This window comes from Psittacula echo, assembly GCF_963264785.1.
Source record: "Psittacula echo genome assembly, chromosome: 5".
Classification (NCBI taxonomy): Eukaryota; Metazoa; Chordata; class Aves; order Psittaciformes; family Psittacidae; genus Psittacula; species Psittacula echo.
Window position 1 is genome coordinate 11,069,476 of NC_137739.1, and position 20,511 is coordinate 11,089,986.

Below are 20,511 nucleotides of genomic sequence, written 5' to 3' on the forward strand. Positions count from 1 at the left end.
TCATCGACCTCCTGCCATGAAGGGTCTACGTTGCCTCCGAGGTGGGCATTTGCTGTAGGCCTGGCACGGATGAGCCTTCCCAGCACGCAGAGCTGAAGCCTTCCACAGGTACCCCGAGAGAGACCCTTCTCCTGTGGGGACACCCTCCGGCAGCGCCGGCGCCTCATCCCGCTCCGGACACCCCGCCCGGGAGAGCAGACAGAGCTTCAGGGGCTCTGGCAGCAGGTGACCCACCTGCGGGGGGAGGCCGCGCCGCTGTCAGAGCGCGGGGGGAGCTGCCCCCACTACGGAGAGGCCCGCGGGGCCCCGCCGTAGGACGGCACCATCGCCACCGGCAGCCCAGCGCCGCCATCTTCCTCCCTTCTCGGACGCGAAGGCACCGCCCGCCGCTGGTCGCTGCCGTCACGTGGCAGCGCCCCCTGGTGCGCCGGTCCAGCCGCTGAGGGCGGGCCTGGCCGGGCCGCAGGGACCGGGGCCTGACCCGGTAGGGCTTGGCCCGGAAGCCCGCCCCCCGCGGCCGCGTGAGCTTCCGTGGCAGGGGAGTGCCGCGGGGCCCGGTGCTCTCCGCTGCACGCGCCCTGGAGCCGGGGTCCCTGCTCGGCGCGGAGCCGGTGGCTCCCGAGCCGCGCCGCTGGTAGCGGGCGGTGAAAGCCCAGCTCGCCTGACCCTCTTGGTTTGTTTCCCCGGAGCTGGAGCCGGAGATGATCATCCACATGGATCAGAAGGAGGAACTGCGGTTGTGCCGTCTCCGCTCCTGCGAAGGGAAGACTGCTGTGAGCGGCAGCTCAGGTAAGGGCCATCAGCGTGAACCCGTCATGAGAAACAGTGCTCCAGGAGCACCAGCGCCCACAGGATGTACAAGGGCGGCGGTGCTGGGTTGGAGCAGGGCCCGTGCAGCTTCACCTGCTGCCTGTGACGAGGGTATTCATAGCGCCACAGGCCACCAGGCTGGGAGGGATCTCAAGGATCATCCGGTGCAACTTTTCCAGGCAGAGCATGCCCTGGACTGGATGTCGCAGTGCCCTGTCCAGCTGAGTCTTTAAAGTGTCCAGCACTGGGGAGTGCACCGCTTCCCTGGGGAGATTATTCCAATGGCTGGTTGTTCTCATTGGGAGAAATTTTCCTCTTGTGTCCAACCAGAATCTCCCCAGGAGTAAGTTGTGCCCCTCGTCTTTTCCATGTGACTCCTTGTGGAAAGGGAGCCTCCGTCTTCTTCATAGCCACCCTTAAATACTGGACTGTGGTGGTCAGGTCTCCCCTGAGCCTTCTTTTCTGTAGGCAGAACAAGCCCAGCTCTCTCAGCCTTTCCTCATACAGCAGGCTGCCCAGCCTTTGATCAAGACCCAGAGAAGGGCAGACAAGCAGTGATGTGTCCCTGTATCCTTTCACAGGCCTGCGCCGTCTGTGGCTTCAGAAGCTCCTGAACTAGACACGTAATGTCTCAAGATCTGTCTTCTTGCCTTCTCAAGCTGCGCCCATTGTAGCATCCGTGGCAGCTTGCAGCAAGGAGTTCCACAGCTTATTTAGGTGCTTGATGAATTGCTGCCTCCTTCACTTTGCTTTGAAAGTGCCTTTTACTGCTGCCAGGAGTTCTTAGTTTAGAAGAGATGGTGCAGGATAGATGCCAAACCACCCCACAGGCCACTTGTGTTTTTATAGTCCTCTGTGATACCCCCTATCAGCTGTACCTTTTCCCAGCAGAATGGGCAGTTCACTCATCTCCTATACAGAAGCTGTTCTGTGCCTCTGATGGTTCCTGTCATGCCTCTATCTTTCTCAGCTTTGTCAGAGTGTCTCTGACATGGGGGATCCGTCCTCCCCCTTGCACACAGTCAGAATGTGGGTTTTGAGCAGCAAGGCAGAATTACGTTCTCTTTTCTTCCCTATTTTTTCCCCCCAGCACTCATTGATGCTTGACTGGCTGTGTTGTGTGCCTAGGAGCTGCAGTTTTCACCCAGCTGCTCAGACTCCAAGGTGCTAATGCTGGATGATATCAAGAACATCCTAGGCCCATCGTGGTGTAAGTTCTAGCTGTAGAGGCTGTTCCCCTCTGGAGGTCTTTGTTTACCTGCAGTGAACGACGTCCCTGTCACCTGGTTGGTCAGTATCTTAAGTTTCTGCCACAGTTTGTAGTCAGCCTTTGTGTCTTTAACCCTGAGGAACACAAAATCATCAGCAAATGTTTCCACCTCCCTTTTCCCTTCCTTACTGCCCTGTGAGGTTCATTCATCCTACAGCAGCTTAGTTTCTTTACCAGTTTTGGTGAAGAACGAATGTCTTTTGGGATGCCTTTGGACCCCACAAGTCCCTTTTGATAAAACTGGGGCCATCTCTGAAGAACTCCGAGTGGTTTGTGAAGTGAGACATCTCTTTCCAAAGGCTGTGCCAGGTCTTCCCCAGGCTGTCCTCTCGCCATCTGTCCATTAAGTCTTTTACTCAGATTTCTGTTTGTTTGCTCAGAATGTTGGGCCCCAGATCTCCCCTCCACCCCTTTCTGTGGCATCACATCAGCCACCGCTAGTCCCAACAGTGAGGTACCGGAGTCAGAAGTCCAGCAGCTTACTCTGCTTACCTGGAGCTTGCCTTGTAGCTATAGCATTGGCAGTCTTGGGCATATCAGAGATTTAACCCTTTGGGGTCAACCCAAATTGGCATGTGCTGAGGAACAACCACATTCTTCATGTCTCTCTTGCTTATTCATTTTTGCCAGTTCAGCCTTATGCTTCTAGTATTAATTCCTCCTCATTGTGAACTTGCTCTCCTTCCACTTGAAATACTTCCAGTGAGTTCGTGTCTTGGTTTAGATCAAACCCTTTACAGACAGCGTGTCCTAGTTGCCAGTGAAGGCACCTGGTGGCTCAGAAGTAACAGAAATGATTGTAGAAGCACTAGAGCCGTGACAATAATTGTAAAAAGAAGCTTGACACTCCTCATCTTCCCCCAAAAGTATAGAACACCATAGAAAACTTAATTGTCACGTACTTCTGAAGGCTTTTTCAAGGTCTATGTAAAGAACCAAAATTCTGTGTAAGTGCCAAAGTTAGCATCTGTGAGGGAAGAAGTGGCATCACTACCACAGCAAGCTGCCGGAGAAGGTATCTTAGGAGTTCACTGTGAAATCATATTGTGATGTTTTCTTGTGCTTCCCAGAAAGAGGAAGATGAAATATGTAGATATATCAGTCTGGGGTTGAACTTCTAGACTCTCCTTCCTTTATTGCACACTTATGCTTCAGTAGCAACTCACGTCTTCCATGGCCTGCACTTCCTTATCTCAGCTCTGCCAGACCACAGGAGGTGCCTGTGGTTTGTACAGCAATCCCATGTGACCGATATGGTACTGGTTTATTTCATAAGAGTGTTCAGAGACCCACAAGATATCTGTTGAATCTTTAAGCAGATCTGGAGATGTGCTTTGTGTGCATGTCACGCAGGTCCTGTCTTGCTCATTCAGCCTGCAAGAGCTGTGTTTCCTGTGGACAGCAAAAGGCACAGCATTGTTGGGGGCACGTGGTTCTGGACCTGCTACATGCTCATCAAACCACATTCAGAGCAGTGGGCTGGAAGGAGTCGCTGCTCTCTGTGAACACCGTAGAAACCAGCACAAGCCCCTTGTCTTGAACAGGCTTTCAGGTGAGCTTGGGTCCGCGCAGCGAGCATTCATAGCAGTAACGCTTCTGCAAGACTTTATATAGATAAGAGGGCAGGGATTTGTTCATTGCCTGTGTCCCAGGAGCCATTCATAACTGTTCAGCTAGCGTTAATCCGACTTGCACCTACCTTCATCTTCTTCATGTATTGGATTTCCTCAGTGCATAATCGGGAACCAGCCATGGGGGATCTTCAGTTCACCCACCATGTTGCACAATGGATTTGTTCTGCACCAGTGAAAGCATAAGGTTAATTTGCTTCTGCTCCAAGACTGGCATAAGCCAGGCTCCAGGCGGTCTCCGTGTCTCATGCCTCGTGCATCTTCTCTTTCTCTGCAGTACCAGCAGCACAAGAGCACGGAGATTACTGTTGCAACCCAAGTAATGTTCTGCTGAACAAGGCAGTTCTTTATGGCCTAACTCTGGCTCCCAGTTCAACTTTTAGTAACATCCTGTGGAGACAAGCAGAGAGAGCTGGGCTTGTTGAGCCTGGAGAAGAGAAGGCTCTGGGGAGATCATAGAGCAGCTTCCAGCACCTAAAGGGCCCAACAAGGAATGTGGAGAGGGGCTTTTGACAGGAGCAGGTAGGGACAGGACAAGGCGGAATGGCTTTAAACTGAGAGAGGGGAGATTTAGGCAAGGTGAAAGAAGTTCTTACCTGTGAGGGTGGTGAGGCCCTGGCACAGGTTGCCCAGAGGAGCTGTGGCTGCCCCATTCCTGGCAGTGTTCAAGGCCAGGTTGGATGGGGCTTGCAGCAACCTGGTCTAGTGCAAGGTGCCTGTGCACATGGCAGGAGGCTGGAACTGGGTGTGATCTGAAAGGTCCATTCCAGCTAAAACTGTCCTGTGGTTCTATGATTTTCAGATACAACATCCTGGAAGAGCAAGCATCTTTCCCATTCAAGCAGTAAACCTTTGCCTCTAATATGCCAGTGATTCCAGGAGACTGAGGTTCTGGTGAAGCATGCAGGGCAATTTACAGCATTTGCTTCTGTGAACACTCTGAAAAATCCACTGTGTAGTTTGGAGGGAAATACCATGTCCTGAAGGCGGGATATAGCAGAATGTTTTATACTTAAAGTCAATCTGTCTGCTGAATTTTTAGAATTTGTCCCCTTGGGATTTGCCCTGTCCAAAGCTTCCAGTCCTGCCTGTGACTTGTCTGGATTCTCATTTTATTGCAGGTGAAGATGGGATTGTGAGCAAGAATGAAGACAATGCCCATCAAGGCATCCCCAGGCCAGTGGAGCCCAAGGGTTTATGCTCAGGACTCTCTGAGGAGAACAGTTCCCAGGGTCCTGCGCAGGACCCTGTTCTCCCACGCAGGTCAGAAAGGATTGAGAGATCCAAGAGCTTCCAGGTGAGCTCCAACCTCATCCAGCATCGGAGAATCCACACCGGAGAAAAACCCTTGACCTGCACCGAATGTGGGGAGAGTTTCTGGCAGCGGTCACGTCTCATCCAGCACCAGAGGATCCACACAGGGGAGCGGCCCTACAAGTGCTCCGAGTGTGGGAAGAGCTTCACTGTGAGCTCGAAGCTGATCCAACACCAGGTAATCCACACTGGGGAGAAGCCCTACAAGTGTGCCGAGTGTGGCAAGAGCTTCAGCGTGAGCTCAAAGCTGATCCAGCACCAGGTAACCCACACCAGGGAGAAGCCCTACAAGTGTGCCGAGTGCGGGAAGAGCTTTGCCAGGAAGGCACAGCTCGTCCAGCACCAGCGTGTGCACACGGGGGAGAAACCCTATGAGTGCAGAACCTGTGGGAGGAGCTTCAGCTTGAGCTCAGCCCTGACACGACACCAGTGGGTCCACAGCGGGGTGAAACCCTACAAGTGTGGAGAGTGCGGGAAGAGATTCTCCAGGAACTCACAGCTTGTCCAGCACCAGCGGGTGCACACTGGGGAGAAACCATATGAGTGCAAGACCTGCGGGAAGAGCTTCAGCATTAGCTCGAAGCTGGTCCAGCACCAGGTAACCCACACCGGGGAGAAGCCCTACAAGTGTGCCGAGTGCGGGAAGAGCTTTTTTGACAACTCGCAGCTTGTCCGGCACCAGCGGGTGCACACTGGGGAGAAACCCTATGAGTGCAGTATCTGCGGGAAGAGCTTCAGCGTGAGCTCAGCCCTGACACAACACCAGCGGGTGCACACCGGGGAGAAACCCTACAACTGTGCCGAGTGTGGGAAGAGCTTCAGCATGAGCTCAGCCCTGACACGACACCAGCGGGTCCACACCGGGGAGAAACCCTATGAGTGCTCCGAGTGCGGCAAGACCTTCAGCGTGAGCTCGAGGCTGATCCAGCACCAGGTAACCCACACTGGGGAGAAGCCCTACAAGTGTGCTGAGTGCGGGAAGAGCTTCTACGAGAAATCGAAGCTCATCCGGCATCAGCGGGTGCACACTGGGGAGAAACCCTACGAGTGTATGGATTGTGGGAAGAGCTTCCGTGTGAGCTCAGCCCTGACACAACACCAGCGGGTCCACACTGGAGAGAAACCCTACAAGTGCTTCGAGTGTGGGAAGAGCTTCAGCGTGAGCTCGAAGCTGATCCAGCACCAGATAACCCACACCGAGGAGAAGCCCTACAAGTGTTCTGAGTGCGGGAAGAGCTTCTACGAGAACTCGCGGCTCATCCAGCACCAGTGGGTGCACACTGGGGAGAAACCCCACAAGTGTACCGAGTGTGGGAAGAGCTTTGGCCAGAGATCCAGGCTCATGAAACACCAGCTGATCCACACCGGGGAGAGGCCCTATGCCTGCGCCTAGTGCGGTGACAGTATTCAGCAGAGTTCCCACCTCGTCCAGCACCTGCTCATCCACACCGGGGAGCGTCCCTACGTCTGTGCCGAGTGTGGGAAGGCCTTCACCATGAGCTCGGCACTCTTCCGGCACCAGCAGACCCACAGGGGTGGGGAGCCCTAGGTGGGATGAGTGTGGGGAGCAGTGAGGTTTGATAGCCTGTGAGCAAAGCCCAGTGTCTCCCCCTCCCATTGACCACCCTGCTTGCGGAAGGTGAAAGAAGTTTCTTCCTAGGAGAATGAGCCCTCAGAGAGGAAGAAGGGGGGGGCCGGTGGAGGGAGCTGATTGGAGGTTTGGGGCAGGTGCCAGGAGGAAGGTGCCAGACTCTTTTCAGTGGTGGCCACCCCAGGATGAGCAGCAGTGGCCATGAACTGAAACACCAGAGGTTTCACCTCGACAGGAGGAAGAACTTGTTCCGTTGCAGTGGCAGAGCACTGAACCGGCTGCGCAGGGGGATGCGGAGGCTCCGTCTCTGGGCACATCCAAGCCCCGCCTGGACACGTTCGGGTGTCCCTGCCCCGGCAGGGCTGGGACCGTGCAGAAGATCAATGGACAGCATGCTGATGAATGTAATCAGAAGCTGACGTTTATTCTCTTAAAAGCAATGCCTTTTATAGTTTTCAAGTTTGATCACGCGCTTGAGCTTTACAATGATTGATTTCTACTCATCATGCAACAATAGCTGATTGGTCCACAAGCGATGTCCATGCACTAACCACAAGGTTTCTCAAAGCCTCCTAGTTCCACCTTCAGCATCCGGGAGTTGTTTTTCTCCTGCAGAACTTCTTCCTATGTGGCCACAACTTTGCCCTGAAGTAACCTGTGAACTAGGCCGTTAATCCTTACTACAAACTTTGGCCAATGGCAAGAGTCCTTGATCGCTCACATGTCCACTGCTTATTAAAAAGTTCTCCACAAATCCCCCTTCTTTATTTTGAGCGATCCAGATCCCTTTAATCATTTGCGATATTACAGACATTAAGCAACGCCATACTATACTGATAATAATAACAAAGATTATAATACTTCATAATGCCTGATTTAAAAAATTTGCAAACCATCCAGTAATACCTAAACTTTGGAGCCAACCATCTAAGCCATGACTGATCGTTAATTTTTTCATGTTATCTCTTAACTGGGATAGTTGTTGATGAATTGAACTAGAATGGTCAGATAGATTCATACAACACATTCCTTCAAAATCTTCACAACCGTGGCCCTGTGCTAAAAGCAAAAAATCAATAGCTGCATGATTTTGTAAAACTGCATGCCTAACACTGTCTAGATCTTCTAATAATTCCATCAAGACATTAGATGTGATATTGTACTTTACGTATTACGTACTTTAACATGAGCTTTCCCCTGTTCAGAATTCTTAGAACCCCTGAAATGGCGCTGTATAGGAGGCCCATCCTCCGTCCAGCGATTTAAAACATTCAAAACAGCAAACTTTTGGTATACGTTCTTGTGGGGTTAACCCTGAACTCCCCTTTTTTATGTTTCTGCAACATAGCCTTAAGGGTGCTATGTGTGTTCAATAATTGCTCGGCCTGGGGGAGAATGTGGAATACCTGTGACGTTGAATTCCCCACTGTTGAAGAAATGCTTGTGTTTTGTGTGCTATATAAAACCTGGGCCATTATCTGTTTTTCTAGTTTTTGGAACTCCCAGGGTAGAAAAAGCTGTAGCGAAATGTCGACAGACACCTTTGGCCTTTTCACCTGAATGTACCGATGCATAAACACAAGATGAAAAAGTGTCAACGGAAACATGGACATATTTGTATTTGCCAAATTCTGGTATGTGAGTAACATCTGTCTGCCAAATTTCAAGTGACAAAAGACGGCGAGGATTAGGTCCAGTCGTTGGTGTGGGTAGAACTTGTTGACAATCAGGACATGACTGTATGATTTGCCTCGCCTGGTCCTGAGTTAGCTGAAAAGCACGTTGCAGAGCTTTTGCATTTTGATGATAAAATTCATGGGATAAGCAAGCTTGTGCAAAACTGTCAGGTAAGACCGTAAGACCTGCAAGCTCATCAGCCTGTGTATTTCCCTCGCTTATAGGTCCAGTATGGGAGCGTATATGCTGTATAAAGTATGGGTGTACCTGGCGATCCAGGAGCCACTTGAGCTCCCAGAGAAGGGCAAAAAATGTTCCGTTGGAAACTGCCTTCAAAAAAGTGTGTTCTAGCCTAGAAACAAGGCCTGCCACATAGGCGGAATCTGTGATCATATTGATTGGAGTAGTCCGTAATTTAAAAACATAGACTACAGCAGAGAGTTCTACTATCTGAGGTGATCCTGTGACAATGTGCATATCATTTTTCCAGTGTCCTTCATCATCTTTCCAAACTATTACTGCTTGGCCTGTCTTGCCAGACCCATCAGTGAATACTGTGAGGGCCTCAGTTATTGGCGTAATAGTTAATTGTGAAGCAGGCAAAAGGGAAAGAGAATGTAAGGATTGCACAATTTTGTGTCCTGGGAAATGAATACTAATTTGCCCTGTAAAATGTGCTAGAGCACAGTGAAAAGCAAAAGACTGGTGAGTTAAAAAGGTTAGTTGTTTTGAATCAAGAGGCAGATAGATAATGTTAGGTTCAACACCATCTAAAGTCAATAACCGCTCTCTCCCTTTCTGAATGACCATAGCTATCACAGAATCCCAAGGGTTGGAAGGGACCTCAAAAGATCATCTAGTCCAACCCCCCTGCAAGAGCAGGGTAACCTAGAGTACATCACACAGGAACTTGTCCAGGCGGGCCTTGAATATCTCCAACGTAGGAGACTCCACAACCCCCCTGGGCAACCTGTTCCAGTGCTCTGTCACTCTCACAGTAAAGAAGTTTTTCCTGATGTTCACATGGAACCTCCTATGCTCCAGTTTACACCCATTGCCCCTTGTCCTATCACTGGACATCACTGAAAAAAACCTAGCTCCATCATCCTGGCACATATTTGTGAACATTGATGAGGTCGCCCCTCAGTCTCCTCCAAGCTAACGAGACCCAGCTCCCTCAGCCTCTCCTCATAAGGGAGATGTTCCACTCCCCTAATCATCTTTGTGGCTCTGCGCTGGACTCTCTCCAGCAGGTCCCTGTCCTTCTTGAACTGAGGGGCCCAGAACTGGACACAATATTCCAGATGCGGCCTCACCAAGGCAGAGTAGAGGGGGAGGAGAACCTCTCTCGACCTACTAACCACACCCTTTCTAGTGCACCCTAGGATGCCATTGGCCTTCTTGGCCACAAGGGCACATTGCTGGCTCATGGTCATCCTCCTATCCACCAGGACCCCCAGGTCCCTTTCCCCTTCACTACTTTCCAGCAGGTCAATCCCCAACCTGTACTGGTACATGGGGTTGTTCTTCCCCAGATGCAAGACTCTACACTTGCCCTTGTTGAATTTCATCAAGTTTCTCCCCGCCCAACTCTCCAGCCTGTCCAGATCTCGCTGAACGGCAACACAGCCTTCTGGTGTGCCGGCCACTCCTCCCAGCTTAGTGTCATCAGCGAACTTGCTGAGGGTACACTCAGTTCCCTCATCCAGGTCGTTGATGAAAATATTAAACAGCACTGGTCCCAGCACCGACCCCTGAGGGACTCCACTAGCCACAGACCTCCAGCTAGATTCTGCCCCATTGACCACAACTCTCTGCCTTCTTCCTTTCAACCAGTTCTTGATCCACCTCACTACCTTAAAGCCCACACTTCCTTAGCTTATCAATGAGGATGCTGTGGGAGACAGTATCAAATGCCTTACTGAAATCAAGAAAAACCACATCTACCACTCTACCATCATCCATCCACCTAGTTACTTCCTCATAGAAGGCTATAAGGTTGGTCAGACATGACTTCCCCTTGGTAAAGCCATGTTGGCTACTCTTAATGACCCCCTCATCCTTGATATGTCTAGAGATGGTGTCAAGAATAAGTTGTTCCATCACCTTTCCAGGGATGGAGGTAAGGCTGACCGGTCTGTAATTACCCAGGTCCTCCTTCTTGCCCTTCATATAGACTGGCGTGACATTTGACATCCTCCAATCCTCAGGCACCTCTCCTGTTTCCCACGACTTACCAAAGATGATGGAGAGTGGCCTAGCAATGACCTCCGCCAGCTCCCTCAGCACCCGTGGGTGTATTCCATCCGGACCCATTGATTTATAGATGTCCAGATTGCTTAACCGATCCCTAACCCAATCCTCATCTACCAAAGCAAACTCCTCCTTTATCCTGACTCCTTCTGGGGCTATAAGAATCTGAGGCCCCCAGGGAGAATCTGCAGGAGTAAAGACAGAGGCAAAGAAGGCATTCAGCACCTCTGCCTTCTTTATATCCTCTGTCTCCAGGGCACCTACCTCATTCAGCAGTGGGCCTATATTGCCTCTTGTGTTAGTTTTATCCGCTATGTATTTGAAGAAGCCCTTTCTATTGTCCTTAACCCGACTTGCAAGATTAAGTTCCAAGGAGGCCTTAGCTGTCCTAATTGCCTCCCTACATCCTCTAACAACTGTCCTATATTCCTCCCAAGTGGCCAGCCTCTCCTTCCATAATCCATAGATTCTCTTTTTCCACGAGTTTGCTCAGCAGTTCCTTGTTTAACCATGCTGGTCTCCTGGCTCCCTTATTTGATTTCCTACCCATCATTTCAATGGCTGTTGTAACTGTTTTTCCAAAACTATGTGACAAAAATATCCATTCCAAAATAATCAGTGGATCTGCATCTTGTGGAACCCACTGTGCTAACAGCCCATAGGGTTGAAAAGATGAATAAAAATAAAAAGGCTAATAGGGTGGTCCGTTTTTTGCCTATGAGCAACTTGACTGGTTGATTTTACAACCACTTTATCAAGGGCAGTTCACGCAGAGGGAGTGAGTGTTCAAGGAGACGTCAAACATGGATCTCCCTCCAATAACTCGAAGAGGGGATGGAGTTCTTCTGTAGATATTCCCAAGAGAGGACGGATCCAATTTATGGTTCCTAAGAGTTTCTGTAAATCATTTAGAGTCTTTATTGCTGTCCTCAGGGTGATACTCTGCGGTTGAGTGTTCTGTTTGGTTATTTTATATCCTAAATATTTCCAGGGTGGAGCTTCTTGAATTTTCTCTTCTGCAATTTGGAATCCTGCTGTTGAGACTGCTTGGATCACTTGCCATTTCACTTTTTAGGCTGTTTGTTCTGATTCTGCAGCAATTAAAATGTCATCCATATAATGATAGATTAAAACATTCTCAAAGCACTCTCGGATAGGGGTCAAAACTGCTGCTATGAATTGCTGACATAGTGTAGGACTGTTTTTCATGCCCTGTGGCAACACTTCCCAATGATATCTTTTATGTGGCTCTGCAGCATTGATAGAAGGCACAGAAAAGGCAAATCGTGGTGCATCTTGTGGAGCAAGAGGTATCATGAAAAAACAGTCTTTTAAATCAATAACTATAAGAGTCCATGTTTGTGGTAACATTGCTGGCGAGGGGAGCCCAGGTCGCAAAGCTCCCATATCTTCAATGACCTCATTTGTCCTTCTTAGGCGTGTAAAAGCCTCCAAGCATTATTTTTCTTTTGAATCACAAAGACAGGTGTGTTCCATGGGCTGGTTGTGGGGACTCTGTGACCAGCTTTCAGCTGTTCATCCACCAGTTTGTGTAATTGCAGCAGTTTTTCTTTTGGGAGGGGCCACTGATCTACAAACACAGGCTCATCTGATTTCCAGGTTAAAGGTGGGACCTGCTGCAAAATAGTGGCCCCTAGGAAAAATCCGTACTTAAATGTATTCCCCATTGGCTTAAAAAGTTTCCGCCCCATAAGGCAGGAGATCCAGATAACACAAAAGGCCTAAACGAGGCAGATCTCCCTTCTGGTCCAAAAATAACAACAAGCTCTCTGCTCTGCTTCGGAGAGGTTCGACCACCAATCCCTGCTAATGAGGCACGAGCGTCCGTTAAAGGCCAGTGATCGGGCCATTGTGATGCAGAAATGACTGTAACATCTGTATCGACTATTCCTTGCAAAGTAATGTTTGTCCGCCGTGATTTTAAAGTACAAGACAGCTGGGGTTGGTCCAAAGTTAATTGTTGAGTCCAATAAATTTCAGGTATCCCTGTGGAGTTAAAACATTCTGAGCCCTGCACAGTGTGGACAGCATCCGGTAACTGAGGTGAAAAATACATTAATTGTGCAATTCGGATTCCTGCTGGTATAGTACATGGTGGCAATGGAGTCCATGCTGTTACTTTAATTTCTCCTTCAAAGTCAGCATCTATGACCTCTCGCAGCACAAAAAGACCCCTTATTGCTGTAGAGGATAGTCCAATTAACAGTGCTGCCTTTCCATGCCCGAATGGGCCATTTGTGCCTGTTGGAATAAGCACAACTAATATGTCTTGAATTATTGTCTCTCCCGAGGTGGCCAGGTCCACTCCAGTGCTGCCGCTTGTGCTGGCACGCAAACTGCAGCAGCTCCCCGAGGGGGCCATTCGGATGGGTAATTTGTCCTCATGGCGTGGCCACTCGCCATGCTCCGCCAGGCGTTTCCCGGTAAAGTTAAAAGCTGGCCATCCCAGTCAAATTTCGCTCTGCAATGACTTACATAATGACGCCCTTTACGACAGTGTGAGCAAATTCCAGGTGCTCGCCTTTCCTTGTTTGCTTTTATTTTCAGACAGTCGTTTTTCAAATGGCCGTATTGACCGCATGGAAAGCACTGCTGTAACTTAGCCGACAATGCCGCAAATGCTCCCGCAATCAGAGACAGGTCGTGTTGTCTAGACCCGACATTCATACAAGCATTTAATGTATCATCTATGCTCGGATCTCGTAATGGCCACAATACTTTCTGACAGTCAGGGTTAGCATTCGCAATAGCAAGTTGTCTGAAAATATATTCACGTGCTTTCTCATTCTCAATCTGTTCCTCCAGAGCCTCATTAAGTTGGTCTAAAAACTTCATAAACGGCTCGTTTGCCTCTTGTTTGATTCGGACAAAAAGGCTTTCTCTCTTTCCCAGCATCAGGGACAGTTTTCAAAGCTTATCCCAAATCTCTGGGGTATAAATGTAAGTGGAATCAATAGACGGATCAACTTTTGATGCCCAGAGAAGGATACTTTTCAATTCTTCCTTATCAGCTTTTTTCCCGTACTGCTTAAGAATCATAGCAAAAACTTCTAGAACATTTCCCTGCTCCTTTGTTAAAGCAGACCCCATAATTCTCAGCTGCTTACCCCCGTCCTGCGAGAAGCAATCTGCACGGTTTGAATTCGCTTCCTTTCAGCGTACACCTTTGCATACTTTTCAGCAAGCAGTTCGGCTGAGCCACGCCACCGGATCGACAATTAATTGCTTTTCATGCTCCATGTGGTAGGCGCCATTTGTGGCATTTCATGAGACGGACCCAAGTTAACGCAGACTCAAATCCTCATTTATTGTTACAAAGCCCTTTTTATCCCCTTGTTCGGTACTTTCCAACCTGCACATACATACCATGTTCAATCTCATTGGCCCCTGTGAAACCCTCCAGGTAAATAGACCAATCACAATGTTGCAGACCCTCTCACAACCCCCACATCCTCTGGCCTCCATCTGAGATTCCCGCCACAACTACATCTGGGCCCGTCCTCCCGAGGCTTGCTCTTGGACCTTCCCTGTCCTTCAACAGCCCAGCTCATCACCCCAGGGCTTGTTACGCGCTAAGGCCTCAGAGCTCGCTTCCAAACTGTTCGCCTTCACTCCCCACAATGTGCGACCTTTTTCATTTCAGTCATTATCTTTTCGATAGCTTTTCCTTCGTCATCTATCTGTAAACAACAGTTATACAGATTGAATTTCCCATGCACATCCCCTTCCTGGGCTAAAAAGTAATCCAGGGCTAAGTGATTTTGATATACCGCTGTACAAATATACCGCTGTACAAATTTTGCTATTCTGTTTGGCTAATATGGTTAATGCATCACCAGTTTTGTTAGTCACAATTTCTAGGACTGCTTGCAACCTAGTTATGCGATTTAACGTGTGTGTGTGTGTGTGTGTGTGTGTGTGTATATATATATATATATACATATATATGAGTCCGGTATCCCCAGGATCCATCCTCAGCCCAGGAGGCGGGATCGTAGTATGCAGTAATTTGCTCCAGGGGCCACTGATCATCTTTCCAGTTTCCAATCTGTAGGTCTGTTTTTACCTGGGATATTTCAGATGCATCAGAATAGACTGGCGCCCCTAATCGTTCCCTCCTGCATATTGGTAATAAAAAGAAACTTGGCCAGATGGTTCCCAAAACACATGTTCCGGTCCAACTCCCGGGTAATTCAGAGTATGCGTATTTACCACAGATCCAATATAGTCCTTCTGGAGCTTCCCACTTATCCCCAGGATTTTTATTTGAAGACCAATTTTTCCCTCCATCTGCAATATCCGAAGAATGGCCCCAAGTTGTCCATTTTCTTACTGTTTCATTCCAAGTTCTACTGTTTTCGCAAGTTAAATCCCACGCTGGCTTTTTCCCTTGTCTCCCAGGGGCTTTTGCCAACAGTTTTGACCAATGATACTCATCTGTAGTGCCCATTGTTTTGCTCTCTGGACTTTGCTTGAGTTCCATATATTATTGGCAGTAATATTAATTTCCTTCGACCCCCAAGGCCATTGTTCCCCCATACTGGTACCCCCACAAATGTAACAATTACTTATATTGAGTACTTTTGATCTATTTTCTGCCAAGTTCACAAACAAATTTCTGGCAATCGTAGGAATTTCGTATTTGGCTCCAGTTTCCATTTCATGATAGAAAGAATGGAACAGTCGTTCCTCGTCCTTGTTTGAGTGTACAACTTCTTGGATCTTAATATAGATTAGAGTTCCTGGGTCTGACCCAGTGCTGTCAATCTGCAGGCTGAAAGTGTGTTCGTCCATTTTCCAATCTTCATTCCAGGTTCTGGGTTTATTTGTGGTTAAGTTCAGTGGGTTACACCGGTTTCTCGTGCACTCGTTTGGGGCTGTCAGCCTCTCTAGCTTAACTACCCAATGCCCTCTCTCCTGTAGTTTCTGGTTATACTTTCCTGGGGTATAATCCATGGACCAAATAACACAGGTCTAAGAAGTACAATAATTCCGGCTCCTTGTACAATCAGAACTTGCCATTTTAGATTTGTACCTCCAAGAGGAGCACATATATTTTCAGTCACGGGAGTAGGTTTGCACCCATTCCATACTTCCACATCCCCTTGCCCACTTGCCACTGTCTATTGCTTCATAAGCATCAAAGATTACACTCGCTGGGCTATTTATGTTGGTAACTTCAGTTCGCCCTACTACTATTCCGTCTTTCCCCAGGGACTGCACTTCAACCATCATTCTTTTACTTTCGCTTGAGGATCATAACAGATTATCTTGCCTGTAACATTACATCTAGCGTACTCTGTATTGCTATGGGTACACATCTCGAGCAGAGTTCCACTGCATCGATAATGGGTGTGATAGATTACAGTTTGTGTGGTTAAGTGTCCACTCTAAGTGGTCTTTATGCCTTCTGCGCAATCAGGAGGCTTGTACTCGTGACAGGGACTTGAGCCATAAGATGATCAGAGGTCCAGTATGACATATACCTCCACCCCTCCGGCCTGTGGGATTGCTGCCCACAGCCAAGGTATGTTTGTGCAGCTCGGTGGCAGGCATAGAGGCCAACCTGGGCTTGCCCTCCGCCATCTTATTTTCTCCTGTTCAATTTTCACACAAACTTTATTCACAGACCCTTATAGTGGATTCCCGCTTATCTTCAGTTACCTCCCACTCCGATGGTACCAGTAACTCCCAGCCACAGAGGAGAGTAAGTACGTCAGCATCCCGTAATGGTTGTCTATATTCAATCCAGGGTGAATTTTTACGACACGTCATACAACGCGGGTGTCTTATTATGAGAGCTGCAATATCACTTCTGTTTACAAGTCTTACACGGACAGAACAACCAACTAGTGTGTCTTGTATTGGGGTGTCTTAGACACGATATATATATATATATATATATATATACACACACACCTTGGTGAAGGCTCTCGTTCCTCTGTTACAGGATCACAAGCCAGAGCCAGTTCCTCATGTTTATCTGGATAATATAATCCAGATCCCCCAGATTGGGAAATATTACCTGCCCAGGAAGAGAACAGGAGTTTCCTCAAAGCATCCCACGAGGGAATTTGAAACCAGTCACGTAAGCTTGCCCTTAACCTTTTGCCTCCCTCTATTTGCGACTTATCACCTATATATTACTACATAGTCCTCTTCTTGAGAGTCAGTTTGGTGTCACCTGGTGCAGATATGACAGTCCACTCCATAGGTTCTTCCACAGGTCCTTTAATCCTGCTGACGTGGGTCCATCCTCTTTCTCCGGTCCGGACCGCAGCTTCCGTTGTCAGCAATACCTGAAAGGGACCTTGCCATTGTGGAGTTAAAAGATCGCTCTCTCCAGGTCTCAATCAATACCCACACCCAGGGATTAATATGTTATGAATTTTAAAGTCTAAAGGCATCGTCTGGGGAATCCATCCTTTTGATCTTAAAAGTTCCAGAGTCTGAGCTACTGTAGTGATATATCTTCTGATATTCGCCTCTCCTCCTTCATAAGTAGCGGTCTCCTTTTGGGTTGTCATAAAAGGTAATCCAAACATCATCTCATAAGGAGATATCCCTAAATCTGATCTGGGTTGTGTTTGAACCCGTAACAATGCTCAAGGCAAACACTTTACCCGGGACGTTTGGGTCTCAATCATTAGTTTAGTTAATGTTTGTTTCAAGGTTTGATTCATTTTTTCCACTCTTCCCAAGCTTTGAGGATGCCGTGGGGTGTGCAGTTCCCATTTTATCCCCGAGGCTTGGGATACTTGTTGTACAATTTTTGATGTAAAATGTGTTCCCCTATCCGAGTCAATTCTGCTAATCATCCCATATCTAAGGATAATTAGTTCCAAAAGAGTTTTTGACAGTGTATTTGCTGTAGCCCTGACAACCGGAACTGCTTCCACCCAATGAGATAAGTGATCTACTAATAGGAACTTCCACCTCTGCACAGGAGGGAGTTCAGTGAAATCTATTTGGATGCTTTGAAAGGGCCGCATCGCCAATTCACATCCCCCAGAGGTAGTTTTTCTTATAACCTTTTTATTCACTCTTTGGCAAGTCATGCATTTTTCAGTTATTTCTTTTGCTAACCCCAAAATTCCAGTACATCCATACTCCCTTAAAAAGTGGTCACATAGGGTTTGTGTGAGGCCCAATGAGTCTTTTGATGAATGGTTTCTAATATCTGTCTGATCAGTGATTTATTAAGGAGTTGCCTCCCATCAGGGAGTTTCCATTTCCCAGGTCTCTACATTGCTCAGAGCAATGTAGCGATATTCCGCCACTCCAGCCAACGAGCCGGCTTCATTTGGAGCTCAGCTCAGATGCCTCTACGCAAACGCCCGTAGCATGGGAAGCAAACAAGAGGAATTAGAGATGTGTGCACATCTACGGGGGTATGACGTAATAGGCATCACAGAAACATGGTGGGATGGCTCCTATGACTTGAGTGCTGGAATGGAAGGTTACAGGCTCTTTAGAAAAGCCAGGCCTGGCAGGCGGGGAGGGGGAGTTGCTATTTATGTTAGGGATAGGCTGGAGAGTATGGAACTCTGTCTGGGGACGAGTGAGCAGTCACCAGAGAGTTTGTGGGTCAGGGTTAAAGGGAGAACAGCGATGTGAGACATTACTGTGGGGATCTATTACAGACTGCCTGATCAAGAGGAATCTGCAGATGAAGCACTCTACAGACAGATAGGAAAAGCCTCATGCTCACAGGCCCTTGTTCTCATGGGGGACTTCAACCACCCTGACGTCTGTTGGGGCAACGGTACGGCCCGGCACAAGCAATCCAGGAGGTTCCTCGATTGCGTGGAAGACAACGTCCTTCTGTAAGTAATAGAGGAGCCAACAAGGAGAGGTGCCATGCTTGACCTCATGCTCACCAACAGGGAAGGGCTCGTTGGAAATGTGACGCTCCAGGGCAGCCTTGGATGCAGTGATCATGAGATGGTCGAATTCGAGATCCTCGGGGCAGTGAGAAGAGCGTGCAGCAAGCTCACTGCCCTGGACTTCAAGAGAGCACACTTTGGCCTCTTCAGGAACCTGCTTAGTAAGGTTCCATGGGATACAGCCCTAGAGGGCAGGGGGGCCCAAGACTGTTGGTTGATATTCAAGGATCACCTGCTACAAGCTCAGGAGTGTTGTGTCCTGACTAGAAGGAAGTGCAGCAGGAGGGCCAGGAGACCTCCTTGGATGGATAAGGAGCTGCTGAGGAAAATTCAAAGGAAAAAAGAGGCTTATAAAAGGTGGGAGCAAGGACAGGCGGCCTGGTAAGAATACAGGGAAGTTGTCCGGGAAGCTAGGGACCAGGTTAGGAAAGGTAAGACCCAGTTAGAATTGAACTTGGCTGGGGATGTTAAGGATAGCAGGAAGGGATTCTATAGGTACGTAGCGAATAAAAGACAAACTAGGGACAAGGGACAACATAGGCCCCCTCCGGAAGCTATCGGGAGAACTGGCTACACCGCATTTGGAGAAAGCTGAGGTTCTTAATGACTTCTTTGCCTCAGTCTTCACTCGCAAAGGCTCTGACCGCACCACCCAAGTCTTGGAAGGCGGTTGCAGGGACTGTGAGAATGAAGACCCTAGGCCCACTGTAGGAGAGGATCTGGTTCGAGACCAGCTTAAAAACCTAAACATACACAAGTCCATAGGACCTGACAAAATCCATCCGCGGGTCCTGAAGGAGCTGGCAAATGAAGTTGCTAAGCCACTGGCCATCATATTTGGAAAATTATGGCAGTCAGGTGAAGTTCCCGACGACTGGAAAAAGGGAAATATAACCCCCATTTTCAAGAAGTGGAAAATGGATGACCCGAGGAATTACAGACCAGTCAGTCTCACCTCTGTGCCTGGCAAACTCTTGGAGCAGATTCTCCTGGAAGACATGCTAAGGCACATGAAAAACAAGGAGGTGGTTCGTGACAGCCAGCATGGCTTCACTAAGGGGAGATCATGCCTGATCAATTGGGTGGCCGCCTATGATGGGGCTACGGAGCTGATGGACAGGGGCAGAGCAGTTGACGTCATCTACCTGGACTTGTGCAAAGCGTTCGACACTGTCCCACACGACATCCTTGTCTCTAAATTGGAGAGATATCAATTTGATGGGTGGACCACTCGGTGGATAAAGAACTGGCTGTTTGGCCGCATGCAAAGAGTTATGGTCAATGGCTCAATGTCCGGCTGGAGACCGGTAACGAGAGGTGTCCCTCAGGGATCGGTGTTGAGACCGATCTTGTTCAACATCTTTGTCAGCGACAAGGACAGTGGGATTGAGTGCGCCCTCAGCAAGTTGGCTTCCCTCCCCTCCCCCCCCACCCCCAGGGGGATGGGGAGGAGATTCGAAAGAACATAACTCCCACGGTTTGAGATAAAAACAGTCCAGTAACTAACGTATAACACAAATCACTACTGCTACCACCAATAATAATAATGATAAGAGAAATAAAAAGGGAAGAGAAATGGCATTAAGACAGGGAATATGTTCTGAAATACGTGTACGCACGGAACTGTGCCTGTGTAAGAAAACAGCTCTCTTTTCAGATGCAAGATGCGAGAACATAGCTAAACATGTGAGCACAGCTTTTCAGAATAAACCTACAGAGGCTATTTTTTCAGGCAGCAAACATGACAGCACACAAATCAGCGTGGTGGTAGCTGCAAAAGATGACCCATAGTGCCGCTGATGATTTCACTGTCACAGTGAATTTATAAGCAGTGTGTTCCGAAGCTCACTCAGGGCTCACATGGTGTATATTGGCAAGACAAGCTTTGTACAATGCCGGTAACATACCTGCTCCTTTCTTTAGCTTGAAAAGCAATCAGTACCTGAGTTGAAAAGTTGGGTTTGGTTTGCTTTTTCTGCAGCCTTGGAAGTGTTAAACAGAAGTATCAAAATATTTTTGATAGCTGTTACTACACACTGGAAATAAAAATGAAAGCAA

General features: G+C 48.5%; 1 protein-coding gene across 2 annotated transcripts; it reads left to right on the forward strand.

The window, feature by feature from the left end:
• Window positions 1–538: 538 nt before the first annotated feature.
• On the forward strand, window positions 539–19,382 carry LOC308220885 (uncharacterized protein). 2 transcript variants are annotated; one of them, XR_013956790.1, is made up of 3 exons: window positions 539–789; window positions 4,833–8,463; window positions 16,518–19,382. XR_013956790.1 is itself a non-coding variant. In XM_080617424.1 (2 exons), exons 1-2 carry the CDS (start codon window positions 702–704, stop codon window positions 6,416–6,418), a joined length of 1,674 nt encoding a protein of 557 aa, XP_080473550.1. In that variant the 5' UTR covers window positions 539–701; the 3' UTR covers window positions 6,419–13,686. The 2 variants fall into 2 exon arrangements, 1 of the variants encoding a protein (XP_080473550.1); XM_080617424.1 differs by lacking the exon at window positions 16,518–19,382 and having other exon boundaries at window positions 4,833–13,686.
• The last annotated feature ends 1,129 nt before the right edge of the window (window positions 19,383–20,511 follow it).

What these genes read in the sequence shown, in the direction of transcription:
- LOC308220885 (XM_080617424.1), top strand. Translation starts at nt 702, where the DNA reads ATGATCATCCACATGGATCAGAAGGAGGAACTGCGGTTGTGCCGTCTC. An exon ending in TGCTGTGAGCGGCAGCTCAG is followed by an intron (nt 790 to 4,832) that starts GTAAGGGCCATC and finishes ATTTTATTGCAG; the next exon opens with GTGAAGATGGGATTGTGAGC.